We start from the raw sequence: 25,967 nt of genomic DNA, 5'->3' as shown, positions 1-25,967 counted from the left end.
TCATACTAAATGTCGCCCAATTACAATTTACATCTACTTAAATGAGTTTTACTGCAGGAAAAAGTAGAACTTTTAACAAAAACACATCTATTCAGCAGACAAGCTCAGCTATGAGCAGCCCACCGCCACACACTTTTAAAGTGGTAAGCTAACAGAACGTAGTGCGCGTGCTCCTCCTTGTAGAAGGCCGCGCTTTCTGAGCCCTGCGAGGCACCGTACGCCTGTGGTTGTCATGGCAGCGGACGCCTCCGCCTAGTTACGGCCTGCTCTTTGGAGTGTGTTGTGAAGCGGAATACGGCGGCATCACCATGTCTTACCGGGACCTGCGGAGTAAGAGCTGTGTTCTCATGTCTGTTCTCTTGTATTGTGTATTACACATCCCTCTTATGTACGGTGCTCGGTCACGTGACCTGGAAACACCTAGTAATGTCAGTAGTACAGGTATTTATACCTCCTAGCTGGCCTGTAGCCCACATAGGGGCCTGTGTGAGGGGACATCATGGTCACCTACCGCCCCTGGTCTCTGGGGACAGTTGGAGGGACTTTGTAGCTACCATTAGATTCAATATATAGTTTTCAAGGTGTTTCCTGTCCGCAGTAACCAACCGATGGATCAAATCAGGATAATTCTTCAGTGCGACAGGCTAAGTTTAGACGTGTGATCAGGGGGTGGTAAAAATGTGTGGTTGAGCCGTGTTTTGAACCCCTTAAGCTGCAGATAGAAGCAGAAGGGAATGTTTGCATGCTGTGATCGCACCTGCGGCAAAAACGAGATCGGTGGGCAGCAAGCTCACGGCACATGCCCCATTCAAGTGAATGGGGAGCGCTACAATTGCGCAACTGCATGCAATGCAAAAATGCGGTTAGAACAGGCGGCGAGGAGGTGTCACATTTCCTCCTCGCAACATGCCAAGCACCTCTCAAAAGCGATCTGAACACAGGTCACTCTTCAGAGGAGCAGTGGATTTAGGGCTCTTTCACACAGGCCATGAATTGTACAGCAGCTTAATGTGCGTTAATGCACCCATAGTGTTAACCTCTAGGCGCCCGCACCTCCCGGCCCTGTAAGAGTTTCAGAACCCGGGAGGTGGGGTTTTGGGGTCATGTGACTGTCGTGATTCGACGTCACATGATCGGAAAAGGTCCGGATTGAAAGGGGATTTCGGGACCTTTCTGGGAGTTGTTGACATATGTGCTGCGAGCGCACAGGGCACGCACTCTCCGCACATATGTATTTTCTAATTGCATGCAAATATGCGGCTGCTCTGCGTCAAGGCCTAGACCCCGATAGGACGCATATTTGCGTGCGATCGGCGTTATGTTGATGCTCCTCAAACGTCCTGTGAGATGTATTTTTTTTTTTTTTTTTAAGTGATTGTAAAGCGTTTTTGTTTTTCTTTTATTATTAAAATAAGCATGTCATACATACCTGCTCTGTGTAATGGTTTTGTTCAGAGCAGCCCCGATCCTCCCCTTCTGGGGTCTCCCACCGGCGCTCCTGGCTCTGCCACCTTGCCGAGTACATCCAGGGGGGGGTGGGGGGGCTGCAGGGGAAGCTGCACCGTGAAGATTTTTTTACCTTACTGCGTGGGTCAGCAATCCATAGATTGCAGCCAGCTGACTGGTAGATCGCGGTCAGGGCTTGATGACCCGCCATCCCAGAGCATCAAACAGAGTGCAATGCAGAAGGACTGTAAAATTGGAGCTGTAGTAGGGAGCAGGAGCTACATAGGCCGATGTCTCCTCTGTAGTGCCGGCTCCTGTCACATGCGGAGTGATACCAACTGCACTCCACCTCTTATCCCAACTAGTGGTCTCCAGAGTGGTGAGATCAGCAGGAAATAAGAGATCTTCAGGTCAGTGTGAAGCAATACACAGGGCATAATAGTATAGGTCTGCTTTCACACTGAGCCACTGCGGTTTACCCACACCGAGGGTGCAGTGCAGTATACCTGCAGCTTTCCTGGGGGTTTGCTGCCCTTAGCCATCGACTTCTATTATATCCTGCAGGTTTGGTGCACTTTCTGAAAGCACACCAAAACTCTTGAATGCAGGAATTTTGATGTGCTTCCAGAAACTACACCAAACCTGCAGGATATAATAGAAGTCTATGGCTAAGCACAGCAAATCTGGAAGGAAGTTTGCAGATGCAACCGCAGCACATCAGTATCCTGCAGCCTTATAGCTCAGAACAGTAAGGGTTCATTTACATTTGCAATTTGGGGGTGGTAAAACTCCATAGTTAAGACATGTTTTTACAACCCCACCCCAACCACACCCCTTTTAGCTGCAGTGGCCAGGGGTGTACACGTGTTGTAGCAGCAGTTATACACCCTGTCATGGTTGGTGGGTGTAGCACCTGCCAAGCATAACCCATTCAAATGAATGAGGCAACTTTGCAAGTGCCCTGCATCCTTGTGTAGTATAGCAAACAAGGGGTTAAAGCAGGCAGTATTGTGTTGCAATCTCACCGCCTGCTTTAAGCCCTTGGACCCTGCAGAAGCATGCAGTTGTGGGGCGCTTGCAGAGTGGACCCATTTAATTGAATGGGTCGCGATTGTCAGGTGGTTGCACCCACCAAAAGCAACAAGAGGTTTAATTTCTGCTGCAGCATGTGTACACCTTTTGGCTGCTGCCTCAGCAGCTAAAGGGGGTGGGGATTGGGGTTGGTAAAACCACAGGGTTTTACCCCCCCCCCCCAACTTTATGTGTGAGTTCTAAGGGTGTTGCTGCAAAATGTCGCTAAGGGCTCATTCACAAGTACAGAAGTACACTGCTGCTCATCTGAAAAGTGATCCAAGTGTGTTTAGCAAGTGCAAACATAAGCATTAACAAATGCATTAAGGTAAAAAAAACCTTTCATGTTCAGCTACCCCCCAGCTCCCCCCCCCCCCAAATACTTGCCTGATCTCAATCCAGCGCAGTGCCTAAGATCAGCATGGCTGCTCTCTCTCCTCACAGGGAACTGGAGCTATTGGTTCCTGCTGCTGTCAATCAAATCCTGTGAGGAAGGTGTGGGGGCAGGGCTGTACTGTGTGTGTTAACAGACTCACACAGCCCAGCTCAGGATTGAGCCCGCACTTGTACCACCATAGGAAGTGGCTTTCTATGGTGGCATACGGAGAAGAGGCAGAGCCGAGAGCACTGGCAAGGAATCCCTGAAGAGGAGGATCAGAGCCACTCTGTGCAATACCATTGCACAGAGCAGGTAAGTATAACTTCTTTTCTTTCACTTTATTTTTATTAAACGAATAAAACAAAAAAAACAGACAACCAACCGTTGTCAGCTTTGTGATCATAATACAGCCAAAGTAAATGATTGTCCTGTTAGCAGAGTAGTAGATAATTCCACAACAAAGAAGTCTCTACTAAGCGACACAGCCGGTCAGAAGCATATAGAGCAGAAAACTTTGGGTACATAACCCCTCAGATACTAAATAGTAACACATATGGACTAAACCAAAGGCAGTTTAGCCAAATGGTATAGCTAGGAAGATATCACAAGAAGGGTCATGGTGTAGTATCCAGGGGAAATAAAGCCGGTCACAATGCTAGCCCGTAATGTGTAAAATAAATATATATATATATATATATATATATATATATATACATACATACATACATACATACATACATACAGTGGGGATCGAAAGTTTGGGCACCCCAGCTAAAAATTTGTATTAATGTGCATAAAAAAGCCAAGGAAAGATGGAAAAATCTCCAAAAGGCATCAAATTACAGATTAGACATTCTTATAATATGTCAACAAAAGTTAGATTTTATTTCCATCATTTACACTTTCAAAATAACAGAAAACAAAAAAGTGGCGTCTGCAAAAGTTTGGGCACCCTGCAGAGTTAATATCTTGTACTGCCCCCTTTGGCAAGTATCACGGCTTGTAAACACTTTTTGTAGCCAGCCAAGAGTCTTTCAATTCTTGTTTGAGGTATCTTTGCCCATTCTTCCTTACAAAAGTCTTGCAGTTCTTTGAGATTTCTGGGCTGTCTGTCACGCACTGCTCTTTTAAGGTCTATTCATAGATTTTCAGTTATGTTGAGGTCAGGAGATTGTGAAGGCCATGGCAAAACCTTCAGTTTACGCCTCTTGATGTAATCCCCCGTGGATTTCGAGGTGTGTTTAGGATCATTATCCATTTGTAGAAGCCATCCTCTCTTTAACTTCAGCTTTTTCACAGATAGCATCAAGTTACCATCCAAAATTTGCTGAAATTTTATTGAATCCATTTTTCCTTCTACTCGTGAGATGTTCCCTGTGCCACTGGCTAAAGGCAGATGGATTCCAGGAAGTAATTACTACATTAATCAGATGCCCATGCTCAAGATGGCCACTGCCAGAAATGTTAAGGGGTTGTTTTTTATATTTCAATATTTTTTATTGAAAATCTGTAAAAACAGTATACAGAAATATAGAAAACATAACCCACCCACATGATGAGCTGTAGCAAAACAATCAAGGTCATGGAATATATAGTCACATAATAATACATCGACCAATAATGTAGTAAACAATAAACCGGAAACCCCAATAGGGTATAGTCAAGTGTAAGCAATCATTCCATCAATCAAATAGGTGTGGGTATTATATAACCAATTAACAAAGGTAGAGAAACCGAAAATAAAAGAAAAAAATTAAAAAAAAGGGTAAAGAATAAATTTGAAAATTTCTCACACTTTGAATGACAATTGCGCGGTCATACAACATTGTACCCAAACTAAAATTTTATAATTTTCTTCACACAACTAGAGCTTTCTTTTGGTGGTATTTAATCACTGCTGGGGTTTTTATTTTTTGCTAAATTAACAAAAAAAGACCACGTTTTTCTTTGTTTCTGTTATAAAAGTTTGCAAATAAATAATTGTTCTTCATAAATTTAGGCCGAGATGTATTCTACTACATGTCTTTGGTGAAAATAACCCAAATTAGGATGTATTATTTAGTTTGTAGGAAAGTTATAGAGTTCACAAACTATGGTATAGATCTGAATATTGATCAATCCTGAAGTACTGACAGCCAATCTAATTTCTTGAGGTCCAAGAATGTCAGAACAGTACAGATATCCCCCAAATGACCCCTTTTTGCAGAGTAGACAGTCCGACGTACTTCATAAGAGGCATGGCGAGTTTTTTGAAGTTGTATTTTTTTTGTCATAATTTTTCGGAAAATGAAAAAATTAAAAAAATTTGTTTCACTATTTTTTTTTACATACTGTCACCAGTGCAGTACAGCGTCATCATATAACTGGCATGGTGGTGATCAGGGACACTGACTGGTGACAGTATGAAAAAAAAAATATATATTTTTTTTTAAATTATTTTTTATTAAATTTATTTTCTTTTTTTTCATATTTCACTATGACCAAAGTAGTATAATGTTACCATAGTAACATTATACTAATTTGGGGAAGTGATCAGTATTTTTTTTTTTACACAATTTGCTTATAGCAAAGAATTACTTTCCTATAAGCAAGCATTTACCTGAATGACATCGATTCATTTAGGTTTTTTTTTTTTTTTTTTTGGACCATTCACAGCTAGACACTAGTATACAATGGATGGCATGACTGAAGCCATCCATTGTATACAACTGTCATGTGACCTGCTGTGATTGGTCACAGCAGGTCACATGGTACCGGCAACGGGGGCCGATACTCAGATCTGTCATCGGCCGTGTCCGAGGTACACGGTCGGAGACAGATCGCGCCGCTGCGCGGCTCTGCAGGAGCGCAATCTGTGCATGTGCGGGAGGACGCCATATGACGTCCACCCGGAACGCTGATGACATTTGCCGGCCGTCATTCGGCCATAGGTCGGGCGGCAAATGGTTAATAACATTCAAAACATTGTGATTGATACAGAAGAACAAATCATGTGCATCAGTAAACTCTGATGTGCTGGCAATGGTGTGCGGTGTGAACTAGTGTTTAACTTGAACTGCTTTTCAGATTTTACAGAAATGATGAGGGCTCTGGGATACCCCCGTCTCATCTCAATGGAGAATTTCCGTAGCCCCAACTTTCCACTGGTTGCAGAAGTTCTCATTTGGCTAGTTAAAAGGTATGTAAGTGTAAATGTTGATTGTTTGATAGTTGTTAGTGCTGTCTGCATATCAAACATATATTTTTTAGTTCAGAAGTATAATTTGTGATGTGGCGGGTAGGGAAGTGAAATGCTGTAGATGGTTCTTTTGATAATAATGGTACTGGGCTTCTATCTAATTCAATATTTAGCCCAACACCATCCCTTCACTGAGCCATCCTCCAGCAAGTCAACTGTGAAATTCCAGTATGTGGCTTTGACATTGACAAGGCATTTGGATGATCACCATAATCTTAGTCCCCATGTAAATGGGACACTTCTGAACTATGGAAATTGACTGCTGGAAAACGTAGGTAAAAAAAGTCTGCTTATCAGTGTTTGCATAACATGTTTATGTGCGTTTGCGTTTAGAAGCGTTTTTTAAAGATAAGCACAGAAGAACCTCCCAAATGCCCAGAATGCACTGAAAAGTGGTAAATTTTTAACTATTTCAGACTGTTTCAGAGAAATACAGAGAGTAGAAGCAGAGGCAGCAGTATGTGTTGACATTAGCTAGGTGTGAGTTGCTCATTAACATTTCTTTTGTCTCCAAGGGTGGGAAAGGTGTCTGGTGGAGGGAGTCATTAAGGCCACCTGACTGGGTCTGCATGAGGTATTTGAGGTGTGAATGGTCATTAACATATCTTTTGTTTCCAAGGGTGGGAGAGGTCTGAGGTGTGAATTGGTCATTACCATGTGTGACAAGCTTGGTAGGAACATCCTGTTTTCAGTGTTTTGTCCATTTGTGTACCTTGAAAACACTTTGCATGCATTTTTCATGATGAAAAAAGGCTCTGGACAGCTTCGGGAACTGGAGGAGTTAAAAAAAAATTTAAAATGCAAACACTTATAAACACGATTTGCTGCGTTTAGCCACGTTTACAAGCGTTTTGCATTTGAAACGCTGATAACATCGACTGCTAAACGCAAGTTTGGTGCGTTAAAAAAAACGACTAAACTCAACTGCCTGTAAACAACTGTAAAAGAAGATGTGTACATGGACACATAGGAAAACATTAGGGAGAGTTCAGGGGCTGCTGAAAAAAACGCTGAACAGTTCCTAAATGTGAGTTTATCAGCTGCAGTGTACATGAGCCCTTAATGATCTTGATTTTGGCATATGCTTTATGTACAGCCTGGACACTCCACTCTTACCTTACAAATGTTTCTTTTGTGTCTTTTCATTTTCATATGTTGCATTTTTATGTTGAATAAAGTCTCAGAGTGGGTTAATTTAACAGATTTTTAAGCAGGCCATACATGGATCGAATTCCAAATAATTTTTCAATCAAAAATCGAAAACGTTGTTCGTTCTGTAATCTAATGGTGCCACCAATGATTTTGAAAATTGGTTGTTTTTCACGAATTTTCCAGCATGCATGCTAAACGATATGGGGAGGAACCACGAAAATCGGCCGGTGCCATTGCCCCACAAACAGAGCAAAAATCAGCCGATTATTCTTAGGTCCAATTTTCGAATGAAAAATCGTTCGGAAATTGACCCACGTATGGTCAGCCTTACACAATTACGGTTATTTACTAAAACTTGAGAGTGCAAAATCTGGTGCAGCTGTGCATGGTAGCCAATCAGCCTCTAACTTCAGCTTTTTCAATTAAGCTTCGACAGTAAAACTTGGAAGCTGATTGGTTTCTTTCCAAAGCTGCATCAAATTTTGCACCCTCAAATGTTAGTAAATAACCCTAATGCTTCGATTCCAGGCTCTGTCAAGATTTTGAGCTAGTCATGGCTAGCTATGTGCTCTTTCACACAGACGTTGAATTCTAAAGCAGCCTTAAGGCAAATTAATGCACCTATTAATGAAGGTTTTAGATGTGTTGTACAGGCATTCATGTTGAATCAAGCAACACTTCTCAAACGTCCTGTGAGATTTTTTTTTTTTTTTTTTTTTTTTTACACGGCTAAAATGGGAAATTACCACTTTTGACACTGCAAAGAGACCTTGAAGTGGTTCTAAAGCCTCAAGGTTTTTTACCTTTATTGCATTCTATGTATTAATCTGTGTCACAGATTCCCTTCCTCATCCCTCTTTTACTTACCTAAGCCCAATGTCGATGCAGTGCTGTGCTGGAGAGCTGTGGCTCTCCTGACTCTGTCCCTCCTCACTGGTTAGACTGATAGCAGTGGGAGCCATTGGCTTCCGCTCCTCTCAATCAAATCCAGTAACAAGGGATCAGGGGGGCGGGGCCAATCCAACCTGTCTGTGCCAATAAACACAGACAGGGAGGCTTAGGAGCAAGCCTGTATGAATTCCCTAATGGAAAGTGACTTTCCATGGGGGCACTGGACAGGGAGGAGGAGCCAGGAGTGCCAAGAGGGGACCCGAGAAGAGGAGTATTGAGGCCAAAACCATTGCACAGAGCAGGTAAGTATAATATGTTTATTATTTTAATTTAAAAAAGGAAGCTTTAATATCAGTTTAAATGCACTGTAAATGTCATAGGTGTGTTTACGGCACGCTTGTAGTATGTTTCAGTAGAAGTAAATGGAGGCAGTTGCAAAGCATCAATGTCTGACAAACTCTGCAAATTAGAAACAAACTCTCCTGCGCTCTGAGACCCAAAAAAGGGTGGGTAGATGAAACCAGGACTTGAAAAATTCCGACCACCAGTGCATGCAGGGTTGTTCAGCTCAAGGCTGGGGAAGCCCGACCATACTGTGAAGCGAAAACAAACAAAAGGCTCACCAACCTTGCACATTACCTCAGTAAACCAAAGTTTTATTGAATACAGAATGATACTCACAAACAACAAAGTATTTCAAGCTTGTAAATCCTCAAAGGGACTATGGATAGGTAAAGCCTGTGCAAGTCCCATCATAGGGTGTCCCTTCTTCATAGGGCGTCCCTTCTTCATCAGAGCTTAGTAAGCTTACATGCTTGAAATACTTCGTTGTTTGTGAGTATCATTCTGTATTCAATAAAACTTTGACAAACTCTGCAGACAATTTTATCTTCACTTTGCCAAAATGTGAGGTAATGCTAACAATGCAGTGTGAACACCTCCATCCACTCCCCATTTTAACAATTTTGATTGCAAGTGATAGGCATTTGTGAAGTGTTAATAACATGACCCAACTACCTACTTTCAACACCTGTGTGGAAGAGCCATCATTTCTTTTACTGTAATTAGCTTCAATTAGCCTGGGTTCACACTGATGCGGTGTGGAATTCGCAGCGTTTTCTGTGCGAATTCCACACCGCATCAGAATTGCACCCCATTCATGTGAACCGCTGCGGGTGTGTTAATGTCAAGTTAGCAACACCCCGAAATCGGATTGCATAGGTGTGAATACCCATGCAATCCAATGCTAGTGCGGACCAAGAAAAGGGTCCTGCACCTTTTTGGTGCGGTGCGATTAGAGCCATACAAAATGTATGGCTCCAATCGCACCACACACGATTCGCATGTGATTTGCACAGGAATGCGATGCGGTTCCTGTGTGAATCACATGCGATGTACCGTACCGCATATATGTGAACCTGGGCTAAATGACAAAGTCTGCACTCAGCTCATCATTCTCATAGAACCCGGCAGCCTAATTTTAAAAATATTAGCATTCAATTGCGAAAGTATGTTTGAAGCAGAAAGGAATCTATGTAAAATAAAGTGTGCTAAACGGATTTCAGTATGTGCAGTAAACTGAGCTGGAGTTTCACATTGGCTTAATGTAGCTCTATCTGCACTGAAGGGATAACAGCTGGAAGCTCATTGTTTGCCATTGGCAATATTTTTTTCTGCTGTTCCATTGTTTATGAATGAGGTTTATGTTTTTACCATTTTCTCAGGCCAATCATGTCATATAATCTTTAACAAACTCGTGCAGACTCCACCTCCGCAACATCGCCAAAATCCGCACGTTCCTAACCCCAGAAACCACTAAACAGCTCATCCACTCCCTCATCATATCACGACTCGATTACTGCAACTCCCTCCTCACTGGCCTGCCTCGCCGCTGGCTATCCCCGCTTCAGTTGATCCTGAATACGGTTGCCAGACTCATTCACCTTTCCAACCGCTCTGTATCCGCCACCCCCCTCTGCCAATCCCTCCACTGGCTTCCGATTGCGCAACGGATCAAATTCAAAATCCTAACACTGACGTACAAAGCCGTCCACCATACTGCCCCGAACTACATCACTGACCTAATATCCAAGTACCGCCCAGCACGCACACTCCGCTCATCACAAGACCTCCTTCTCTCTAGTTCCCTGGTCTCCTCCTCCCATGCCCGCCTCCAGGACTTCTCCAGGGTGTCACCCATCCTCTGGAACTCCCTGCCCCAACCCATCAGATTATCACCTACTCTCCTCTCCTTTAGGCGCACCCTGAAAACCCATCTCTTCAGGGAAGCCTACCCCGCCCCCTGCTAACTTGCCGACCTCCTCCACTCTTCCTACCACTCCATCCCCCACAGCTATCTCCTCCTGTGCCACCATCCCCTCCCTCTTAGATTGTAAGCTGGAAAGAGCAGGGCCCTCGATCCCCTCATGTTTTGCATTGTATTGTTATTGTTCTGTCACATGTTCTGTCCCCCTTTGTAATGTACAGCGCTGAGCGAACCATTGGCGCTTTATAAATACTGTATAATAATAATAATATGTTTGTCCTTTTCTTACTAGGTACGAGCCCCACACAGTTATCCCTATGGATGTGGATACCGAACAAGACAGAGTGTTCTTCATTAAGGCCGTAGCCCAGTTTATGGTAAGAATGAGCATCAAGTTCATCATACTTGTCTGCCGTTTCTCTGTCCATAGAATAGATTGCTTAGTGGAGCTTGTAGTAAAAAAAAATACTGCTATACATGAATGGTTAGCATTTAGGATGACTCTGAGGGCCATTATTGTCAAAAATGCATACATTATCTTGATTAGACAGCCACACTACTTTAATCCAAGGATATGAGATGAGAGCCTGAAGTGTTAAACTCAAATTTAAAGGCACCTGTACTTTTTTATAACTCCAGATATGTCCATAAGTGCAAAATTACCCCCCTCCCATTGCTAACAATACCCCCTTGTACTTGCATTACAACAGTTGATGAGCTGTCCATGAGCTAGAGCATATGATGGCCAGCACCCTGGTTCCTTTTCTTACCCAACTGGGAGGGAGATGACTTTCTCATTTGGTTCTATAAAGAAAATTTGAGCAAGTGCAATGCCGTGCTTTACAGTAAGCCTGTCATATTCACCAAATGGGTAAACTAACATTATTGGTAAAGTGCAGGTACCTTGTCACACTGTGCCTGCTTTTGAAATCGCCACTTTTCTGCTTGGGGTGGACCTTGGATCATAGTCTCAGTCTTTGCAAATGGCCATGACTTCTCTATTAATTCCAATTAAGCCCCACTCACTGCCATTCAGTTTACCAGTTGCCAAAGCCTCTGCTAGTTACTGGGGTTCTGGAATTTGACCATAGATTGACAGTGGTGGAGACTGATACTGTGACAGGAGTCACTTTGGGTGGGGGGCCCATGGAACCCAGTTCACTTTAGAGAGGTGGGGAGACCCCTGTCTCAGCTCCCCATTCCCCTATTATGTGTAAATCACCCTGTGCCTGTTAGGGGTACAGGGTGATCTGTCCTAATATTGTGTAGACATGTATAGGTGGGGTGGGGATTGTAATTGTTTAATGCAATGTGGTTGCATCCCATTGTTCTATTGTGTGTCTTGTTTGGAAGCAAACTATTATGGGATTTATGTGTATTAGCTTGGTGGGGGGTGTTTCCAGCAGCCCTCCTTCCTGATGGGACTGTCTGTTGGTGTGTCTCTTGTTACTAAAGGTAGATTGCCCCGCCGTGTGTCATTATGCATTATGTATATATCTTGTATCTGTGTTAAAATAAAGTAGTCTATTTCCTGGTTTACTTCAAGACTGGTGTTGTCTAGTCTTGTATGGTCTGCTGTGGTGTCTGTGGTCGGTGTTCGGACGGGGAAGCGGTATCCTAACGGAAGTACCCAAGTGCAGTCTGGGGACGGTTCTGTTACAGATACCAACTTGGAAAGAAATCAAAGCCGTCTTAATAACTGAGGCCTAGAATGCAGAGTCTTTACCAGGCAAAACTGAACTGATGTGAGGACCAGTGCACTTTTCTTATATAATCTTAGTTTACACACTTTGTTATACACTTCTACCAGATGAAGGTATTCATGCAACTTGAATGACATTTTGGCACTTTATTTCTACATGCTCTTGGTCCCCTATAGGCTGCACGTCATATCTCAGCGTGGGCTTTCCAATGGTAACAAGGGCAGAACACACTTATACTCTCAATTGGGAGCAGGTGTGACAAGGTGACAATGCAGTAGCACCATTGGGAGACAGTTGTCACCTCACAACAGGAAGTGCCTAAACATGAATCTTCATGGAAGCGGGATTGATTTACTAAAAGCAAGTGCAGTTGCTCCAGAGCTTAGTAAATGAGGTGAAGCTTCACTTTGCAGAGAATGCCCAATCACACTCAAGGAAAAAAAAAAAGAAGCATTTTTGCTTGCATGTGACTGGATGACAGAAGTCAGCATAGCTATCTCTCATTTAATAAGCTCTGCAACAGCTGCACTTGCAAAGTGCACAGTCTATTTGCCTTTAGTAAATCAACCCCAGTATGACCAAGAAATCATTTATTGAAGGATGCAGCTTCAAATAGATTAGAAAACCTTTGAAATTATATCAACATATCAAAGCAGTATTATACTCAAAGGTAAACATTTTTATATTTTGCAGCTTAACATTTCATAGATGCGATGCCTGCATTCATTTTCTTTTTCAGGCTTTCTTTCTTCTATTTTCATCTGGTAGTCTGTCCAGTAAGTCTATTGTTTTCAAAAGAACAAGCTCTCTTGTAGATGTATCAGTTATAACTTGTCAGTTGGAGTTCAGCTTCAATTTGTTCGTGTATTAAAATCTGCTAGTGCTTGTAATACTCTCCTCCCCCCCCCCCCCCAGAATAACAATGCTGCTGTCCATTGGTGCCCTCTAAATAAAATTGTACACAAGTGCATAAAATCCTCCACAAAACTTTTTGAAGCCCCCCCCCCAACCCCACATATAGGCATATACAAACAGAAATGTATGCATAGGGGGTGCCTACGCATGACAGCATTGATTGCGATACAGATGTTACATATCGCAGGGTGAAGTGTACTTTAAAGCAAAGTGCACTTATCCTTTTGTCCCCCTCTCCTAACCTAACCTAACCATCCCCCTCCTTCCCCATCAGTTTTTATAACCTTAAAACTTTACCTAAAATTTTAAAACTGAATAATGCATTTTATTTACTACTGTTTTAAATACATCCATTTGCTTTAAAGGGAATGTGATTTTTGTTTATTTTGGTCAATAAATTAGAATGTGTTATATAGTCAGGTAACTTCAGTTTGTTTTGTTTTTTATTTTTCTTAGGTCAGCAGCTACAAAAACTGTAGCTGCTGCCTTTTAAAAATCAGGTACTTACCAATGGTCTTCCTGCAGCCAGTTCCTCGGCGCTGCCATCAACAGGAGATCTGCTCACAGATCCCCTGCTGACCACAGCAGAGCGCGTGGATGACACATCTGTGTCCGTTTATGATCTGCAGAGCGGACATGGACAGAACCCATTCTGCTCTCTGGGCAGCCAGCAATAAACAGACTCCACTGTCTGTTTACACCTAACTACCCTCTGATCTGATCCCACTAAATTGAAGAGGACGGATTCCCAATTCTGTTTGCACCCACCTGTCCATAGGAATGAGTAGAAAAGGATACACCTTACAGTCAGGTCTGCCTGTAACTGAAAAAAATGCGCTCAAACCAAGGTGCTTCTCATGATATCTTGGCATGTAATGCTTTACTCAATGCAGCCCTCCTCAGATCGGGTAATCATTAATAGACTGCAAAAACACAGAGGAGGGCGCAAAAAAATTGCATTCTCACAAACATACAGTCAGGTCCATAAATATTGGGACATCGACACAATTCTAACATTTTTGGCTCTATACACCACCACAATGGATTTGAAATGAAAGAAACAAGATGTGCTTTAACCGTAGACTGTCAGCTTTAATTTGAGGGTATTTACATCCAAATCAGGTGAACGATGTAGGAATTACAACAGTTTGCATATGTGCCTCCCACTTTTTAAGGGACCAAAAGTAATGGGACAATTGGCTTCTCAGCTGTTCCATGGCCAGGTGTGTGTTATTCCTTCATTATCCCAATTACAACGAGCAGATAAAAGGTCCAGAGTTCATTTCAAGTGTGCTATTTGCATTTGGAATCTGTTGCTGTCAACTCTCGAGATAAGATCCAAAGAGCTGTCACCATCAGTGAAGCAAGCCATCATTAGGCTGAAAAAACAAAACAAACCCATCAGAGAGATAGCAAAAACATTAGGCGTGGCCAAAACAACTGTTTGGAACATTCTTAAAAAGAAGGAACGCACCGGTGAGCTCAGCAACACCAAAAGACCCGGAAGACCACGGAAAACAACTGTGGTGGATGACTGAAGAATTCTTTCCCTGGTGAAGAAAACACCCTTGACAACAGTTGGCCAGATCAAGAACACTCTCCAGGAGGTAGGTGTATGTGTGTCAAAGTCAACAATCAAGAGAAGACTTCACCAGAGTGAATACAGAGGGTTCACCACAAGATGGAAACCATTGGTGAGCCTCAAAAACAGGAAGGCCAGATTAGAGTTTGCCAAACGACATCTAAAAAAGCCTTTACAGTTCTGGAACAACATCCTATGGACAGATGAGACCGAGATCAACTTGTACCAGAGTGATGGGAAGAGAAGAGTATGGAGAAGGAAAGGAACTGCTCATGATCCTAAGCATACCACCTCATCAGTGAAGCATGGTGGTGGTAGTGTCATGGTGTGGGCATGTATGGCTGCCAATGGAACTAGTTCTCTTGTATTTGATGATGTGACTGCTGACAAAAGCAGCAGGATGAATTCTGAAGTGTTTCGGGCAATATTATCTGCTCATATTCAGCCAAATGCTTCACAAATCATTGGACGCCGCTTCACAGTGCAGATGGACAATGACCCAAAGCATACTGCAAAAGAAACCAAAGAGTTCTTTAAGGGAAAGAAGTGGAATGTTATGCAATGGCCAAGTCAATTACCTGACCTGAATCCGATTGAGCATGCATTTCACTTGCTGAAGACAAAACTGAAGGGAAAATGCCCCAAGAACAAGCAGGAAATGAAGACAGTTGCAGTAGAGGCCTGGCAGAGCATCACCAGGGATGAAACCCAGCGTCTGGTGATGTCTATACATTCCAGACTTCAGGCTGTAATTGTCTGCAAAGGATTTGCAACCAAGTATTAAAAAGTGAAAGTTTGATTTATGATTATTATTCTGTCCCATTACTTTTGGTCCCTTAACAAGTGGGAGGCACATATGCAAACTGTTGTAATTCCTACACCGTTCACCTGATTTGGATGTAAATACCCTCAAATTAAAGCTGACCGTCTGCAGTTAAAGCACATCTTGTTCGTTTTATTTCAAATCCATTGTGGTGGTGTATAGAGCCAAAAATGTTAGAATTGTGTCGATGTCCCAATATTTATGGACCTGACTGTAAATAAAAACTGGCGTATCGAACAATAACCCCTCCAGCCATAGGAGACGCCATCTTATCATATACCATACGATTGGAAGACTGATGCGTTTTGGGGGACAAGCACCCTTCCTCAGCTCCGAAAATGCGTCAGCCTTCCAACCATCTGGTATATAATAAGCTTATGTCGCCAACGGCTGGAGTTATTATTGTTTGATATGCCTGTTTTTATTCATGTTTGTGAGTATACAATTGTTTTTTTTTATTAAATGTCTATGATGGTAAAGTGCTAATCATTTGCACCCTCCTGTGTGTTTTTGAAGGTCTGCCTGTAAAACTGGCAGACAGACCCGATCGAATCACCCATGTGAAAGGGGCCTAACAGGGGTGCTGTGTGAATCCTTTGTTCCTTTTTTTTATAAAACAAAGATTGTGTGTGTGTGTGTACAGTATGTGTACATATCCAGGACTTTTTTTTCCCCCAGAGAATAGGTGCAAAAACTCAACCACGACCCCCTTAAAGCTTCCCCCCACATTCTCTAAACCGCATCTAATAGTGGGTGTGGTCAAATTTCACTAGCAGCGGGAGGATCTTAAAGGGGCATTAAATACACAGAGTGCATTACACACAGAGTGCAGAGTTCTGGGTGGGGGGAGGGGGTACAAATAGAGGTCAGGGGTGTGCTCTGTGGAGTGTTCGAGGGTGCGGTGCATCCAGAGTGTGGAGTTCAGGGGTGCGCTGCATCCAGAGTGCGGAGTTCAGGGGTGCGCTGCATCCAGAGTGCGGAGATCAGGGGTGCGCTGCATCCAGAGTGCGGAGTTCAGGGGTGCGGTGCATCCAGAGTGCGGAGTTCAGGGGTGCGGTGCATCCAGAGTGCGGAGTTCAGGGGTGCGGTGCATCCAGAGTGCGGAGTTCAGGGGTGCGCTGCATCCAGAGTGCGGAGTTCAGGGGTGCGCTGCATCCAGAGTGCGGAGTTCAGGGGTGCGCTGCATCCAGAGTGCGGAGTTCAGGGGTGCGCTGCATCCAGAGTGCGGAGTTCAGCCTTCTTCCACAGCTGCTTACTTTTTACATTCCCCATCAACATCTCACTTTCATCCCTCTTCAGCTCTGACCTCTGCATGTAACACCGAATGACTGAACTGCACCTCCTGTATCTCCTTTTTGATCAAACAATATACATGCTGTTATAAAACATCTTGGTACTGGGGCAAAGCTTGCCTGTTTCTGAAATGACGATGAATAAAACTAACAACCTACAGTAGCGTTTGACCTGTTCCTCCTATTCCGCCTGAATGCATTCCGTGGTGATTTATTTAAGTATGTTGAAAGCAAAGTAACAGATTTGGAAATCCTAAAGACTTGTTAATGAGCACACCATGCCCGCTCTAGAGAGTATGTTCTAAATTATTGTACTTGTTGAGAGGTCACCATTTTTTTTGTTTGTTATAATACTACAAGTTAAAAGCACACGTGTGCCATGAAAAGTAAGAATTTTGTTTCCAACAAACATTTGATTTAAATGCCTGCAAATGATCTGGTTCACCTATAGTATTCTTTAAGGGATCCTGTCAACAGACTTTCCAAGTCTTTCCATAAGATTATGTGTTCATTTAACATAGTTTGGAAAAAGCCTACGTTTTGTAGACACTAAAAAGTGAAAATAAGGAGAAAAAAAACAATCCTTTGTGTGCCCTGACCCTTCAGCTGTATAAATTAATTTCAGGCAGTTATAAGACAAATAAATGTGGCTCTCTAATCATTAATACATCGTCATATTTATTTTTTAAATGCAAACAGTGTACGTCCCTGAATTTGGCTTGGAATCATCCTGCATACTGGAGGTTAGACTGGGGGTGGGAGAAACAGTACAAGGATCCAAACATTTATGCTGCAGGGCTAAGAACATGCTGATAGAAGGATAGAGCAGAGTGATTAGCTTATCAGTTGCTCTTTTCAAAGTCTACAGGGTGGCATCAGAGATAAATCAGGTCTTTTGTCTTGCCAGACAGAGCTGTGCTGTGTGACAGTAAATGTAAATTTCAGGACTAGCTGGACAGAACTACAAATCTTTTGGCAGGTAAAAAAGCTTTTATACATGTATTTAGCAGTTTTCCCAGAGATCAGCTTTGACCCAAATCTTAAAGCAGAGTTCCACTCACCCTGTCAAAAAATAAAAGTCAGCAGCTACTAAAACTGTAGCTGCTGACTTTTAAAAAACAGCCACTTACCTGTCCCTTGGTCCCGCGGTGTATCCCCCGCAGCCCGTTTCACCGGCCGCCCTGTGTTCCAGGAGTCCGACATCTTCACTGTGGGCACCCGACTGTGACAGCTTGCGGCTTCACAGCCAGGTACCCACTGCGCATGCGTGAGCAGCGCTGCACTTCATGAATGGTTCTGTAGTCTTCTGGGACCTGTCATGTGTCCCAAAAGACTACAGGGAGGGAGGACACTTTCCGGTCGCCTAGGCGATCGGACTGGAAGTGAAAGCAGGTACCTGTCAAATTTGGGTACCTGCTCCCCCCGCCCCCCAAAGGTGCCAATCCTTAATGGGGAGTGGGGGAGCAGTCCTTAAAGTGGAACTTCCCATTTTGGTTGGAGCTCCGCTTTAAGGTGATCCTACCAAGTAACTGCTCTCTCACCTGAGCCCTAAAGTGTAATCCAACCTCCAAAATGACCCCTTAACCCATAATGCTATAAGACTGAATGCAACCCGTCTTCACTTGAAAACAATCCTTCTCTTGCAGAGAAAAAATAGAAACCTTACAGCTTGATTGGAGTCTGAAGAAAACCCTGTTTCACTTCTACAAGACTGATAATTACTTCTATATTAAATTCACCATGTAAATGTCAAAGCTGATGCTTGTCTTTCCTGAGAAAAAGTAAATGTCATCAAGTCAAGATGAAACTGATATACAGTACATTTAATAACTGGAGCTAGTGCGTTAGGAAAAAAAAAAGTAATCAGTCATATCTGCTCCCCCATTGAGGTTCCAGACATGGATATTTTTATATCATCATTTCTAAATAATTAAAAAAATTGAACTGTTGAATTGGAGTGTGAACCCAGCATGTGGTCCAATATGCAGAACGAGCATGTGCTATTTATTGGTTTCTATGGAATAGGCGTGGGAGTTACTTAGCTATAGACAACATGGTGGACCTGAGAAAAAGCATCCATTTCATTAATGGTAATTAGGTGAATTAAGGATGTGTGTACTGAAGACTGAACTGTATATACCGGTACTTTGTGTATATTCAACAATTTAATCTTTAGGCTATAAAAATAATAATGAATGAGGAAAGAACAAAGAGAGGGCGCACAGGCTTAGTGCACTACCATAAAAAATGTTTAATAAGAAATAAATTAGGTGTTGTACTCACAAACGACAATAAAGTCAAGGCACATCATAAAAGAACAGCTGGGTCAACACCGCGCTGAGTAACAGTCCGCAATGGGGAGTGTAGACATCCAATAGGCTGACGCGTTTCGAGGACTTGCCACTTGTGGCTCTGAGGAAGAGGCAAGTCCTCGAAACGCGTCAGCCTATTGGATGTCTACACTCCCCATTGCGGACTGTTACTCAACGCGGTGTTGACCCAGCTGTTCTTTTATGATGTGCCTTGACTTCATTGTCGTTTGTGAGTACAACACCTATTTTATTTCTTATTAAACATTTTTTATGGTAATGCACTAGGCCTGTGCGCCCTCTCTTTGTTCTTTCCTCATTCAGTATATTTGGATTCCCGCGGTCCATTTGAGGGCAGCAAGGTGTGCATGTTCCAGGACATTCTTAATGTGGTTGTAGCCTGCATCGAGTCCATCCCCAAGCTCAGGAGCATTTGTGTTTGCTGGTTCATAAAAATAATAATACAACCCTAATTACAAAAAAGTTGGGATACTGTGTAAAATCGACATAAAAACAGAGTGCGATGAATTTCAAATCTCATAAACCCTTATTTTATTCACAGTAGAAAACAGAAAACACATCAAATGTTTAAACAGAATAAATGTACTGTTTTAAGAAAAAAGTAAGGTAACTTTCAAAGGAATGGCATCAATATACCGCAAAATGAAGGTTGGGACAGGGCCATGTTTACTATGGTGTAGATCCCCTTTGTTGTATCATTCTTGATTGATATTGGATTGTAACTGCTCAACAGTCCTGGGTCTTCTTTGTCGTATTTTTTTTTTTTTTTTTTTAAAACAAATATTTTAAATTGATGAAAGGTCTAGACTGCAGGCGGGCCATTTAAGCACCCAGACTCTTCTACTATAAAGCCATGTCGTTGTCATAGAAACAGTATGTGGTTTACCATTGTCCTGCTGAAATATGCAAGGCCTTACCTTAAAAAGACATAGTCTGAAGGGGAGCATATGCTGCTCTGAAACCTGGATATACAGTGGGGATCGAAAGTTTGGGCACCCCAGCTAAAAATTTGTATTAATGTGCATAAAGAAGCCAAGGAAAGATGGAAAAATCTCCAAAAGGCATCAAATTACAGATTAGACATTCTTATAATATGTCAACAAAAGTTAGATTTTATTTCCATCATTTACACTTTCAAAATAACAGAAAACAAAAAAATGGCGTCTGCAAAAGTTTGGGCACCCTGCAGAATTTATAGCATGCACTGCCCCCTTTGCCAAGCTGAGACCTACCAGTGTCATGGATTGTTCTCAATCATCGTCTGGGAAGACCAGGTGATGTCAATCTCAAAGGTTTTAAATGCCCAGACTCATCTGACCTTGCCCCAACAATCAGCACCATGGGTTCTTCTAAGCAGTTGTCTAGAAAACTGAAACTGAAAATAGTTGACGCTCACAAAGCTGGAGAAGGCTATAAGAAGATAGCAAAGCGTTTTAAGATGTCAATATATCTGTTCGGAATGTAATTAAGAAATGGCAGTCATCAGGAACAGTGGAAGTTAAAGCAAGATCTGGAAGACCAAGAAAAATATCAGACAGAATATCAGAAAAATATTGCAGGATTGTGAGAAAAACAATTCAAAACCCACGTTTGACTGCACGATCCCTCCAGAAAGATCTGGCAGACACTGGAGTTGTGGTACACTATTCCACTATAAAGAGATACTTGTACAAATATGGTCTTCATGGAAGAGTCATCAGAAGAAAACCTCTTCTACGTCCTCACCACAAAAATCATCGTTTGAACTTTGCAAATGAACATATAGACAAGCCTGATGCATTTTGGAAACAAGTTCTGTGGACCGATGAGGTTAAAATTGAACTTTTTGGCCGGAATGAGCAAAGGTACGTTTGGAGAAGAAGGGGCACAGAATTTAATGAAAAGAACCTCTGTCCAACTGTTAAGCATGGGGTTGGATCAATCATGCTTTGGGGTTGTGTTGCAGCCAGTGGCACAGGGGACATCTCACGAGTAGAAGGAAAAATGGATTCAATAATATTTCAGCAAATTTTGGATGGTAACTTGATGCCATCTGTGAAAAAGCTGAAGTTAAAGAGAGGATGGCTTCTACAAATGGATAATGATCCTAAACGCACCTCGAAATCCACGGGGGATTACATCAAGAGGCGTAAACTGAAGGTTTTGCCATGGCCTTCACAATCTCCTGACCTCAACATAATTGAAAATCTATGGATAGACCTTAAAAGAGCAGTGCGTGACAGACAGCCCAGAAATCTCAAAGAACTGGAAGACTTTTGTAAGGAAGAATGGGCAAAGATACCTCAAACAAGAATTGAAAGACTCTTGGCTGGCTACAAAAAGCGTTTACAAGCTGTGATACTTGCCAAAGGGGGCACTACAAGATATTAACTCTGCAGGGTGCCCAAACTTTTGCAGACGCCATTTTTTTGTTTTCTGTTATTTTGAAAGTGTAAATGATGGAAATAAAATCTAACTTTTGTTGACATATTATAAGAATGTCTAATCTGTAATTTGATGCCTTTTGGAGATTTTTCCATCTTTCCTTGGCTTCTTTATGCACATTAATACAAATTTTTAGCTGGGGTGCCCAAACTTTCGATCCCCACTGTATCTTTCAGCACTAATTCAGATGTGCAAGCTGCCCTTTCCATACTCATTAATGCACCCCATGCCACCAGAAATGCAGGCTTTTGAACTGAATGCTAATAAGAAACCGGAAGGTCCTTCTTCTCTTTAGTCCACGGCACCCATGGTTGCCAAAAAGAATGTCAAATTTCAATTCATCTGACCACAGAACGGTGTTCCACTTTGCAACAGACCATTTTAACCTCTTCACGCTGACGTAACACAAATATGCGGCCTCACAGAACTGGGTTTATTTCCGTGCGGCTGCATATTTGCATACCTATCTTTGTGCTGGAAGCACGCCGCACAAAGACTGGGGTGTCACTGAGAGCCCCGGGTCCCGTTCTAACGATTGGGACCCGGGACTCCCGATTCTGGCTCACATGATCGCTGTGATAGCCTCTGATTGGCTATCATAGTGATCAGTCACCGTGCAACCCACCCCCTTGTTTTTTTTTCTTCTCTATGAATGGAGGAGAGAGATGCATTGTATCTCTCTCTCCTTGCACAGAGGGAAAAAAAACTGTTTGTTAAAAAAAAAAAGATAGATAAATAAATATTAAAAAATAAAGAAAATTTACTTAGATCAAGGTTTGATCTAGTTCAGTGCCAGGGTTAGTGTTTGGGTCAAGGTCATGGCCAAAGGTCAGGTTTTTATTGTTTGTGTTTTTTTTTTAAATTGGTATCAGTGTCAGTTTATGTCAGTGTGGTTTAGGTAAGAAAAACAAAATGCGCACTATAGTTTCTGTACTGTACTGTGGGTACAAACAACAAATAACATACACATGTATTGTATCGCTGCGATCATCAAGAGCTGGAAAATGTATTTTGGGTTGTTCTTTGGTGGTAGGTTATGGTTATAACAAGAAACACACAGCTAAATTTAAAAAAATTTTAATTTTTTTTACTATTTTGGGCCAGTTTCCATTTGATAATAAAAAAAAATAAAAACAGGAGATATCCATTACCATTTACCACCAAATGAAAGCCCAAAACGCGGTATAATCCACCTGGATGTACAAAGTAGTTGTGATAATATGTTCGGTTTTACTAACACACGTCAACGATGCAAGATTGTGCTTCGGCTTTAAGATTTGTTTTACCCTTAGGCGTGAAGGGGTTAAATGAGCTTTGGCCCAGAGAAGATGGCGGTGTTTCTGGATCATGTTCAGATATGTCTTCTTCTTTGCACGATGAGACCTATTCCTCATTCTCAAAGCACCCCTTACCAATTTCTGGACAAGAACTTTTGGGATTAGTTGAACAGGCTGCCTCCGATGGCAAACTCTCAAAGGAGGAGAAAATATTTTTTTATACCGTGAACATTCAACCCCCGGTACTTTTACTACTTCCCAAAAGTACATAAAAATCAGACCACCCCAACTCCGCCCCATCGTAACCTCAATGGATAGTCTGGCAAGCTGATTATCAGACTGTTGATTTTTTTTTTCCAGCAAGCTGTGGTCACATGCCTACCTGCCTACATCAAGGATACTGTTCACATATTGAATATCTTTATCCATTACAATTGGGAGCCAGATTATTGCTGAGTGTCCCAAGATATTACATCTCTCCACACCTCGATACCATAGGAGGTAGGATTGAGGGCCTTGCAGTACTGTTTTGCTAAAAACAGCAATCTCAACAGTAGCCAAGTCAGCTTTTTAATTGAGGCAATGCGGTTCATACTCCATCACAAGTATTTCAATTTTTCTGGATGACTTCTTCCTTCAAAAAGTAGGCACACTTATTGGGACAAGTTGTGCCCCCAGTTTTGCCAATATCTTCATGGGTTATTGGAAAGACCTGTAGATAACATCCACCAATCCTTATGCACAGCATGTCGTCCTTCAGGCTAGGTTTACATCTCCGCCTTCCTGCGGGCTGAATTTTGCGCGGGCACAAGAGCCCATTCATTTGAAGTCTCTGCACTTCTTCGGAAAACGCAGCCCTCACAGGAACCTCAGTTCCCAGTACGGTTGCGATTTCCAGTGCGGGCGGTATGCCATTAGAACTAATGGCACCCACCCACGGGTCTGCATTCCTCTGTGTGGGTGGTGACGGATTTTTGTGCGGATCCGTAGCAGCACCACCCGCACAGATGTGAACCAGGGGTCATGGAAGATATATTGATGGCCTAATCATTATCTGGCAGGAATGTGATGAGTCTTTATTGGAATTTATTGATTTCTGTAACAGCATCTCTTTTGGGATACAATTCACATCGGTAATCAACAGAGAAGTTTTAACCTTTCTCGATGTCATGACGACGCAGGTAAGATATGTTTGAGGATACATTTCATACCAGTGGCAGGGAACTCTTATTTGCATCAGATGAGTTGCAATCACCCTGCTAGGAAACAGAATATCCCTGCCAGTCAATTCTGCAAGTTCCATAGGAATTGTACCAGTAAGGAGGATTATAGAGCACAGGGCCATATTCTAAAGGAAACATTTTTGCAGAACGACTACAGTATGATTTTGACCAGGCATTTGACAAATATCTGACCAGGTATAATGATCCTCCCCATAACCCAGTGCTTACAATGAAAGAGGTGGAGTCTAGGCCGTAGATGATTGATGTTAAGCTGAAAATTAAACCAAACGCTCTCCAAAGCATTGGAAAATTTTAAACTGTGACCCAAAACTTGGCCCATGACTACCAGATCATCCAAGGGAAGTTTTCAAGAGGTCCAAGAATGTTAAAATCTTAATAACCCCCAGCAAGTTAACCCACCATAGAGCCACTCCAGTGGGCAGAATACCTAACTTCTTATTCCTGGAGGGCATATTCCAATGTAAAAAATACTATTTCTTAATGTGCTTTTTTCCTTCATTGCCAACAGTCCTTTAAAGATCACTGAGACTTGACCTATGTCATCGACGAATTTCTGACTTGCTCCTCATTTATTACATAGCTGCTCTTGCGGTATATGGGTAGGACAATCAGATCTGTCGCTCTAGGAACATAAGTACAGTGTAGAGAGTGGTTTCCCCAGTATAGTCTATCCAGGCATTGTCGGGCACATCATGACAAGGATTCCAGTGGCCTCAGGGTACTGGCAATTGAGTCCATCTCTGTTTCCCTTCCTGAGGGGGAACAGTTCAAGACCCTCAATGCAAGGTGCAAGAGAGATATTTTGGATTTTCAAAATGGATACCACAAATGAGGAGCTAGATGTACAAACCATTTTATAATGGCTGAGCCACACTAGTCCTTTATGATCTTGATTTTTGGGTATGTTTGTCCCTTTTCACTTTACACACCTTCCAACATCCATTTTTATATATTTTGATAATATCACCATGCATTATTGTTTAGTATTACTATAATTTTTTTAACTTTTTGTTTAAGTGCATCTATATATGTGTTTGTATACACTCTTTATTTGTATAATGAAATATTTTTCTCTTTAGCTATAGAAATGTATCATTTTATTTTTTTACATAATCAAGTATTTTTCGCCCATTACACATATATATGTGTGTTTTTGTATTTTATGTAATTTTGAGTATTTTTAAAATACACTATATTGCCAAAAGTTTTGGGTTGCCTGCCTTTACATGCACATGAACTTTAATGGCATCCCAGTCTTAGTCCGTAGGGTTCAATATTGAGTTGGCCCCGCCCTTTGCAGCTATAACAGCTTCAACTCTTCTGGGAACGCTGTCCACAAGGTTTAGGAGTGTCTGTGGGAGTATTTGACCATTCTTCCCGAAGCGCATTTATGAGGTCAGGCACTGATGTTGGACAAGAAGGCCTGGCTTGCAGTCTCCACTCTTATTCATCCCAAAGGTGTTCTGTTGGGTTGAGATCAGGATTCTGTGCAGGCCAGTCATGTTTCTCCACCCCAAACTGGCTCCCCCATGTCTTTGTGGATTTTGCTTTGTGCACTGGTGCACAGTCATGTTGGAACAGGAAGGGGTCATCCCCAAACTTTTCCCACAAAGTTGGGAGCATGAAAGTGTCCAAAATGTCTTGGTATGCTGGTGCCTTAAGAGTTCCCTTCACTGTAACTAGGGGGCCAAGTCCAACCCCTGAAAAACAACCCCACACCATAATACCCCCTCCACCAAACTTTACACTTGGCACAATGCAGTCAGGCAAGTACCGTTCTCCTGGCAACCGCCAAACCCAGACACGTCCATCGGAATGCCAGATAGAGAAACATGATTTGTCACTCCTGAGTACACGTCTCCACTGCTCTAGAGTCCAGTGGCGGCGTGCTTTACACCACTGCATCCAACTCTTTGCATTGCACTTGGTGATGT

At 42.4% G+C, this 25,967-nt stretch overlaps 1 protein-coding gene across 2 annotated transcripts in view; it reads left to right on the top strand.

The window, feature by feature from the left end:
- Positions 1 to 203: 203 nt before the first annotated feature.
- IFT38 (intraflagellar transport 38) overlaps positions 204 to 25,967 on the top strand; it is a 175,602-nt gene continuing 149,838 nt past the window's right edge. For both annotated transcript variants that reach the window (XM_089659974.1, XM_089659975.1), the window contains exons 1-3: positions 204 to 330; positions 5,963 to 6,074; positions 10,736 to 10,820. In XM_089659974.1, coding sequence (XP_089516100.1) covers positions 309 to 330; positions 5,963 to 6,074; positions 10,736 to 10,820 — 219 coding nt within the window. In that variant the 5' untranslated portion in view covers positions 204 to 308. The remainder of the gene's footprint in view (positions 331 to 5,962; positions 6,075 to 10,735; positions 10,821 to 25,967) is intronic.

Source organism: Staurois parvus, unplaced genomic scaffold, assembly GCF_062004578.1.
Source record: "Staurois parvus isolate SC_StPar_1 unplaced genomic scaffold, SC_StPar_1.0 ptg001193l, whole genome shotgun sequence".
Lineage (NCBI taxonomy): Eukaryota > Metazoa > Chordata > Amphibia > Anura > Ranidae > Staurois > Staurois parvus.
Note: the sequence above shows the minus strand (reverse complement) of the source record. Positions and strands in the feature narration are given on the sequence as shown.